Raw genomic sequence first — 9,117 nt, 5'->3', positions numbered from 1 at the left:
CGAGACCCCCCATCCCCCCCCCCGAATGACCCTCGGTGCGGTGAAGAGCAGGTGCGGTCGGCCGCATACCATCTCTGTGGGCTAAATGTGTCGCATGAACTGTCTCCTTTTGGCTGGCGCCCAGGATTTGAAGGTTGGTCTTCTCAGGATGGAGCAGTTCAGACTTCATATCGTGTTCATTATCTTTCCGCAATAAAGTGCTTCAAGGAAGCTCTGGAGCTCTAATTTTGAACAAGGACCTTATGGTGGCAGTCGCTATATTGTTTCGCGCCTGCATGAGCCATGCGATTTTGCGCGTTTTCTTGAATGAAGTACCACGCAGGACAACATTGGGGCGGTATCGTCGTTTCACAATGCATCCCGCGGCGATTCAGCGCACCAGCTATGAAGCAACCTGAATAAGGTAACATTGTTAAACGCTTTTAGCTTTTTTCTTCGAACCTGTGCTGTGCCTTGAATTGGCGGAGCCTTGCAACCATACGGAATTCAGCCCCGGTGCGATGTTCGGCAAACAACGTTGCTAACTCCTCCTATCGCTCCTGTTTTCCCTTGCTGCGTGTTTGAATCGCAAAGATCAGTTGAGGTCTTTGATTTTTTGGTATTTTATCTTAAAGTTAAATCTTTCATAGGAGCCCACACCTTCCTACAATAATCACATACCTTTAAGTAATTAGACATGGTCGGTAGATATCTTTTACAGAAATTGTCGGTAACGGACATTGCTCACAGATTCGAAAAATACATGTTTAAGCGGACACCAGGTGCGAGTCAATGTTAACAGCGCATATACCAGCATATGCAATGTTTTCCTTAGAACACACGTCGCAAAATGGAATAGATTACCCACAGTTTGTCCCAACAAGGGACAAGGAATTACAGGGGATAAAATGTATTAACTTTACGCAGATGAAGGTTACATAATTATGATAAAATATTTCTTTTTAGGAGCGGTTCCCGTTTGCATATGCGGATTGACCCGCATATTTTGTTGCGGGGTGGTATTTTGGCTTTTTGCATAATTTTCACTGCCACGAGGTTCTTATCACACCGAATCTCATGGCTTTTTGGCGCAGAAAGAAAAAGTCACGATTAAATGTCTCAGAAGTTTTGTTCTTTTGCGTATAGAACATCCTTGTAAATAGGTGGCCGATTAGGTATTTTTAATTCACCGGCATACGATACATGTTCACCCCTGGATGACCTCCAGACGATGGTTATGCAAGTGATGTCCGTTAAGTAAGTTGTATTCTTTAACGAGTTTTCAGTCAAGGACCTTGCCTTTATTAACACTTTTCGGTTCTGTGGGCAAGGTCAGTGACCTGACCAAACATTTATTTAAAAAGAATTCTGTGGCGAAAATCACGTGCATAATTATTGTGAAGTGGTCACCTTAATTCACTTTAGTACTTCCATGCCGTGTTTGATATGTGAGAGCAGGAGTGACAGTGGTATCGTATGTTGGTGAATCAAAAAGACCCATTCGGCGACGTTTTAACAAGCACATTCGTGACGTAAAAACATAAAACTCCTGACACTTCATTTGTTAAACATTTTCTTTCTGCATACTACAACTAGGAGGTTCGGCGTGATGAGAACCCTTGGGCTGTTAAGCTTTTGCAACAGAACAGTGACTTTCCCTACCGCAAAATATTTGAATCGATCCATCTATTGGAGAGTCATGTAGTCTTCACCTGTGCATAGTTAGTGTGGTTATATCACCCATGATTACCTGTATTTTGCCGGGTCAAGGCGTCTTTCATGTGTGTCATTGTGTTCCATGTGCTGAGAGAAAATATTTACATGCTGGTGTGTGCGCTGTCAACACTAGCCGGTATCTGATATCCGTTTTATCTTTGTACTTTTCGAATCACATGAGCTATAACCATGGGCGAAAATGGGTTCTAAATATATTCTACGTAACGTGTAAAGCGTATGCAAGTATTGTAAGGACGTCATTTTAACTGAACTATTTACTAGACATGCCTTTCATTTCGCAAGTAATAAAATACAAATCTAGAAATCCAGTGCTAGAAATCTAGTCCCCGTGGAAGAGGTACGTAGCCGGTTGCCAGTTCTGCATAACCTTTAGACTGAGTAGCCGTGGGAGAATGCTCCAACGCGGGAGTGTGCGGTGTGTAGGATAACATCTGCTGGCGAATACACCCCCCGCCCCCCGAAAAAAGTCCTTAATTGTCCCCCACAAAGTGGCGACAAAACTAAATTAGTCTTGTGAATTCTCACAAAGACTAGGCATCGCATATCCCTGCAACGATTCTGTTAAGCTATTGCGCGATACAATGCATACCGAGCTGGAAACGCAAGGTGCCGGGAAACAGTACACTAGAAGTAATGGAATTAATAATGGAAACAAACCACTCACTGCGTCTGATTTATGCCATGCCTGCATTTACTAGTACGACGGACAATATTGTCAACACTTTTTAAGAGGTGTCGTGATTAGGGACACGGCCGTCCCCGTTTCAACTCAGCTGTTGGATGGACACCAGTTGACCTTCGAAGAGGAACCACACAGCAGAGGTCTCTGAGACACGATCCCACAAAATGATCCCACATTCTTTAGGGTGGCTGATGCTCCATCAGCTGAGATGCAGCGATCGCGCAGCTTGATGTCTGACAGCTAAGCTGTGCTTTGACTCGGCTCTTTTGCACATTTGAGTATTGCCATTGATCATTGATGGTTCCGACGAATAGTGGCGAATCATCCGAACCGTCTGCGCATATGCTTTGAGCAAACGGTTATCACAATCACTAAGCATCAGACTCACAATAATGTTAACGTAACTCGGGGAGGATCTGGCCACTACAATTTTTAGCAAAAGAGTGCCCACTGGCTCTGGGTGTGTGAAAAGAATAAGGTTGGATGGAAACATTTTCCCTAACGTTGCAATAATCGCCTGCGCCATTTTGTGCTGTGCCGCATAAACAGGGGTGTAGTTTTTTTTATTCGGTTGAAGCATATATAAAAATGACATTTTCAGTTATGGAAAAATATATAACTAGCATTAACACACATTAACCATACATTAAACATAAATTTATCTAAGTTTGTAAAAGAAAGCGGGCAAAATCCGCGGAGAAGCCCGTTTTTGCTGCTTTTCGGACGATGTTGGGGTACGCAGTTTCTTCCTGTTCAGCTCCCCGCAACGTATCTTGTATACCCACACCCTCGCACATAAGCATGTCCTAATTCGGGTTGGGAACGTCCGCAAGTCTGCTTAAATAATTTTAGTTGATTGTTACGCATTTGTTTCAGCCGTCGGGAGGCTGAAGCTCCTCCTAGGTAACCAAACTGTGTCGCCTTCGCACTATCCGCAGCTGCTCGAAGTTCGGCGTTGACCCCGAGACCGTGTGATCTAACACACGACTTTAATGATGAATAATGATGAATTATCAGCGAAGGGCGGTGTACAAGCCTCATTTTTCAACCACATTTGCTCGCTTACGGACCGAGACGACATTAGCCGCTCCGACAAACACAAACACTGCATTCCTCACACCGACACCGTTAGCTGGTGTGCTTTGCGGTCCGACGTCGTGTCTGTCTTCCGCCCGCTCGCGTCACCGTCCCGTCTCTGTGCCGTTGCTGGGAGTGTTCGCTTCTGTGACTGTCCGCTCCGCCTGCCCCGCTAAGGTCACAGGGTTACCGTGTACCGCCCGCCGGCGGCGGACGGCCACCAGCTCGGCCACGGACATCTCCTCGTCGGACCGCCGCGCCGCGAGGCTTCCCGTCGCCGCCTGTGCGGCCTCGCATGGGACTGGAGTACCTGGGACGGCCCGTCGCCCGCGCCAGCAGCCTGGGTCGCTTTGACCGGCCGGCCGCAGCCGACGCCTGGCCGCGCGGCTGGCTGGCAGACCATCACCAGACCCTGCCACGGCTCTCGGCGCTGCCACTCGGCAGTCAACGTGACACGGCCTCAGGTCACCGACCCGTACCAGGTGAGACCCTCTGGCTGGGCCCGGAGTCGGCTGATGAGGGCGTGGGCGAACAGGAGCCCCGTCCCCCTCCCAGCCCCCGAACTTCTCCCGGCCGGCGTCGCAGACTGGTCCCGAGCGGCGACGAGCCCAGGTCGGCAGCGGGCGCACCTTCCAGACGGCGCGGCGCGTCCAGTGATCCACCGTACTCAGATCATCAGCGGGTCCGCCCTGCACCTGGGGACTTCGCGTCCACGTGCCGATCGCGCGCCACTCCTGAGCGCCCCGAGTCCTGGGAGGGGAGCCCGGCCGACCCCCGCGAGTACTGCGTGTCGCCGCCCAACTGGCGGCAACGGCCGGACCGTAGCGGCACCCTACCCGCCTGGCGAGGGGCGTGGAGCCCCGCTGCAAGGGGCCAGCACGCCGGTCAGGGCCAAGACGATTCCGGCGGCGATAAACGCGTGGATCCCGCCAAGATAGTACCAGCTGGCGACGACTACCGACTCGTTTTTATCAGCTCCGACTCGTCGCGCGACTCGGAGCGTGACGTGCGGCGGGAGTGCCGCGGCTCACGCGCCGCCGCCGATTCGAGTGGCGCGGACTCGGAGCGCGGCTTCCTGGAGGAGGCCGACTGGGAGCAGTACAGACGGCACGCGGGCCGCGCGCCGCGCCGCCGGCCGCTGCCGGCGCCGGCCGGCGCACCACCCTCGACCCGCCACTGTCGGCACAAAGCCGCAGTCAAGGTCAGCGCCGGCATGGGGAGCAGGGCAGCGCCGGACGCGCTCGCGCTCGCGCGCGCGGACGCCCGCGCCTCGCTCCTTGCGGCCGGCTCGGGCCGTTGGTCGCCCCCAGGGGTGCGGTGGGAACGCGATGATCGCGGTAGACGCGGTCAGACGCCGTCTCCGAGCCTGGAGACGCAGGTGGTCGAGATGGAGTTGATCGATTTCGGTCAGGAGGCCGCGTTGCGAGAGAGAATGGGCCGCAGTGACAGGACGCGGGCGGAGGCTGGGAGATCACCGTGTGCTGTAACGCCATCGACATATACCTCGGAGAATGTCGGCGCGCGACGAGATGAAACAACCGCGACGAATGCAGTGAGCACGACCCACACATACGACACCGTTCCGCATATCGGTCCAGATCCACAGCTCGAGAGGTGCCGCAATCTAGTCCTGTCAGAAATCCGGCAACGTAGCAAAACAAAGGTCATGAATCAGGCAGAGAACGCGCGCCCCCTGGAAAGTCCCCGCATTGTCTACGACGACCATTGGGTGCGCGTCATCATCGGACAGAGCGCTGGGTTCGGCGCGGACGGGGCGGATGCGGGTCGCGACTCGCCGGGGTCGACAGCGTCGAGCGCGCTGGCCAGCGTCCGCCCGCGGCGCTCGCAAAGCTTTGCCGAGCCTGGCCGGCCGCCGGCGCGCCGGCCGCCGCAGCGCCACGCCAGCCTGAGCTGCCGTATCGCACGATGCGCATCGGCTGATAGCGGCGATAACGGCGCGCGCTGCGGCGGGCAGTGGCGTCAGGCGAGCGCCCCGGCCGGGTCCGAACAGCGCTGGATCGGCAGCGAGCCGCGGCCGGCGCCGAGCGGCGCCAGTAGTTCGGACGAGGAGAGAGGCGGGCGCGCGACCGGCCCGCGGGCACCAGCCGCGGCAAGTGGCGCCGCGCCGCCCGGCCGCCAGTGTCAGTCGGGCGGCCGCCGCGGAGGCTGCGCGCACAGCACGGCCGTGCCGCTCACCGTCCCACCACCACCGCGACGCCGCGCAGCCGGCCAGGCGCGCAGCGACGGCGGCGCCACGTCCGAGACGGCCTCAGTGTCTGACGCGGAGGAGACGGCGCCGCGGCACCGCACCAGCGACTACAGCGGTTCACTCTCAAACCTCCCCGAGGCCGGCGTCGACTCGCTCAGCTCGGACATGGAGGAGGAGAACCGCAAGAACGCGGCCGTGTCGGCGCTCGACGACGCCGGCTCGTGCCGCATTGAACAGTGCGCGCCCGAGTCCAAGGTGGACGACTCAGAGTCGGACGAGTCCACGTGTGAATACGACCTGTTGGACGCGGCCGAGCGGTACGACCGCGACCGGGCCGTCAACAGGATTCCGACTGAGAGCGAGAGCTCGGCGACGGCCGACACCACGCGCTCGGACGACTCGGACAGCTCCGACTCGGAGACGCACGTCAAGCGCACGTACGTGCTCAACGCCAGCTCGTCGGTGGAGGAAATGCTGGACAGCGGCACCGACTCGCCGCTGACGGTGGACGCCCGGGCGACGTCCCCGGCGCCGGCGCGCGTCGCCGGCTCCCGGTCGCCGGGCACGACCGGCGAGACCGGTCCTGCGGCGGCGCAGCAGGCCGATGGCGCCGAGCCGGACACGGGGCAGACGTACGCCGCTGGTGCCGAGCCGGACACGGGACAGGCCGACGCCGCTGGTGCCGGCCGAGTACAGGCAGACGCCGCTGGTGCCGGCCCAGGACAGGCGGACGCCACTGGTGCCGAGCCCGATACGGGACAGGCGGACGCCACTGGTGCCGAGCCCGACACGGGACAGGCGGACGCCGCTGGTGCCAAGCCGCACACGGGACAGGCAGACTCCGCTGGTGCCGGCCCAGGACAGGCGGATGCCGCTGGCTCGGGTGCGGCACAAGTGAATGCTGCCGATCCGGACACGAAGCATGCTGACGCTCATCAGCTCGTCACGACCTGTGCGAAAACGGTCATAGTCACTGACACGGCGGGACAGGAAAGGTCAGCTTCTGATGCGGTGAGCTCGCCGAGGCAAAGCCCTCCTAATATAGTGAAGCCGGCAGGCGTGAAGCATCTCGATGTGGTCGAGTCGGCGACAATGCTGTCTGCCAACGAGGCAGGCTGGACAGACACGAGTGCGGTGTACGTAGTGGGTTTTACGGAACTGAATTCTCCTGCAACATCCGACTCTAGGACTGAGGGCGTCATGGAAGCACCAAGTGTGGACAGTGCGAGTGCGCCAGAAACAGTGGACGCACGCGATGCGAGTGCTTCGGAATCAGTGCGGTCAGTGGAGGCGGCGAGTGGCGAGTGCGGCCCTGCTGTGTGCCTGGCCGAGGATGCAGCACAGGCAGCCGTCCCGGATGGCTCCGCGACTGAGGTAGAGCTAAACAAAGAAGCCAGTGCTCCGACAACTGGTGCGGGCCCCGACCGGGGCTGAGGCCGAGCGACACGCGGTGAGTGGCGAGCCGGTGGCCACCCCTCAGTCTTCAGAAGCAGATGTCACGGCGCACGTATACCTGTCGTCTTGCGCGGTGGCTCCCAGCTTCTCTGTTTCACATGAGCTTAGAACGGATGTAGGCGTCCGGTCGCGGTTAGCTAGTCCAGAGTCCGTCCCAGAGAAGACTCGAGTCGACGCAGAAGGCTCGGGCGTCACTACCCGAGGTGCGGCAACGGGTGCGATAGCGCTGGACGGGGCGCAGCCAAATGACATTTCGGTAATCGAGGCGGTTTCATCAAATTCGGAACATAGCGTAAACAATGTTGCCCCATTCAGAGCCGTTGGGCATCTTTCACCGTCTCAGTCAATATCCGCCGCTTCTGAAGATGAGCTGAAACCGAACGAGGGTAGTCTATCGTCATCGGCTGCTGCTCAGGCCTGGCCAAGTGAGTTGAAGCTAGCGACATCAGATTCAACAGATACGTTAAATTCTACGGTCGCATCTGAACCTCATTTAACTCAACCTGAGTTTGTTTCCGGTACTCGAGCAGACAAGGCAATCCGCGAGGCATCTACCGGAGAATTACGCCTAGATGGCGCTGGTATGGTGTACCATGATGTTTCCGAATCCGTGTCGTCAGAGGTAAAAGTGGAGACAACAAGCGCCGTTCAGACCAACAACACAGGGATCGTGCACAGTGACGACAAACTGGAACCATCGGATGTGCCCGGCTGTGAGTCGGGACCGCTCGAGCGTTCGGACGGCCCGCAGCAAGAGGCGACTCCCGAGGGTGAGGTCCCGTCAGGAAAACCGTCGGAGTGTACTGCATCGGAGACGGGTCCGAGGCCATCCCCAGAGGGGGAGCGTCTTACCGGGGATGATTTAACATGTGTGGAGCCGGCGGCAGACGACTCGGCCCCAGTTGACCCTGAATCCGCTACGCTAGGGGACAAAACCACAGCGGTTCATATCGTGCCGGCCGGTTCAAATGTCACAGGGCCTGAGGACGACACAGCGACAGGCGGTCCAACAGCAGCCTGCCATGATGCAGCGGGCACGAGGGCGAACGGCTCAAAACCAGGCAAAACCGAAGCTACTGAATCGCAGGAAAAGCCTGTCGCTGAGACTGTGGCACAACCCAATCCCCGTGGGAGAGATGGTTCGGAGGGTCACGGTTCGGGTTTAGACAGCGCTTCTTATGATAAGTCTGCAGGTGACGAACAGAGGCTAAGCGGCTCTCCTGCTGATGAAGAAGATGGGGAGTCAACTCAGCTGGATTCGGCGCAAGGCGGTACTGAAGCTGATGCGGTTAGAGACAACGCAGCAGACCGTCAGGCGCCAGCTGGTCCTGCTGCCGGCGCAGAAGAGCAGCGGTCGGCCGTTGAGGATGCAACACCAGACTGTCCAGTTGGTGAATTAGTGGAAGAGAAGCCAGCTGTTGACGATCTGACGTCACACCGGCCAGCTGCTGAGGGGGCGGGAGAGAAAGCAGTTGCTGAAGCTTCGACGCCGCATGGCCCGGCGGCTGACGCAAGGGAAGTGAAGCCAGCGGCTGAAGACCCGATGGAAAACAGTTTAGTTGCGCACGCGGTAGAGGAGAAACCGGCTGTTGACGATGCGATGCCTGGCAGTTCAGATGCAGATGCGGGGGAGAGGGAGGCCGCTGCAGAAGATCCGACGCCAAACATTCCACTTGCTGACGCCGCGGAAGAAAAACCAGCTGCTGAATCTCCGACACCGGGGTGCCCAGCTGCTAACGCAGTGGAAGAACTGACTTCAGACAGACCAGCTACTGTCACAGCTGAGGAAGAGTCAGCGGCTGAAGATCCGTCGCGTGACAGTCCAGCTTCTCACGCGGTGGAGAAGAAGCCAGACGCCGAAGACCTGGCGCCGAACGGTGCCACTGCTGACGCGGTGGACGAGAAGCCGGCTAAAGATGTGACCTCATGCGATCTAGTTGCTGATTCGGTGGAGGAGAAACCTGCTGCTGCTGCACCG

General features: G+C 57.4%; 1 protein-coding gene across 1 annotated transcript in view; it reads left to right on the top strand.

Annotated features, from left to right (window-relative positions):
* LOC119102306 (zinc finger protein 646-like) overlaps positions 1-8,893 on the top strand; it is a 17,916-nt gene extending 9,023 nt beyond the window's left edge. Inside the window, exons 5-9 of the mRNA XM_037225672.1 lie at positions 3,920-3,957; positions 4,410-4,582; positions 5,717-6,188; positions 7,762-7,909; positions 8,751-8,893. Of these exons, the coding sequence (XP_037081567.1) occupies positions 3,920-3,957; positions 4,410-4,582; positions 5,717-6,188; positions 7,762-7,909; positions 8,751-8,893 (974 nt within the window). The remainder of the gene's footprint in view (positions 1-3,919; positions 3,958-4,409; positions 4,583-5,716; positions 6,189-7,761; positions 7,910-8,750) is intronic.
* The last annotated feature ends 224 nt before the right edge of the window (positions 8,894-9,117 follow it).

Source organism: Pollicipes pollicipes, unplaced genomic scaffold (genome assembly GCF_011947565.3).
Source record: "Pollicipes pollicipes isolate AB1234 unplaced genomic scaffold, Ppol_2.1 Scaffold_5724;HRSCAF=6776_pilon_pilon_pilon, whole genome shotgun sequence".
NCBI classification, from domain to species: Eukaryota; Metazoa; Arthropoda; class Thecostraca; order Pollicipedomorpha; family Pollicipedidae; genus Pollicipes; species Pollicipes pollicipes.
This window is presented reverse-complemented; position numbering and strand designations above follow the sequence as displayed.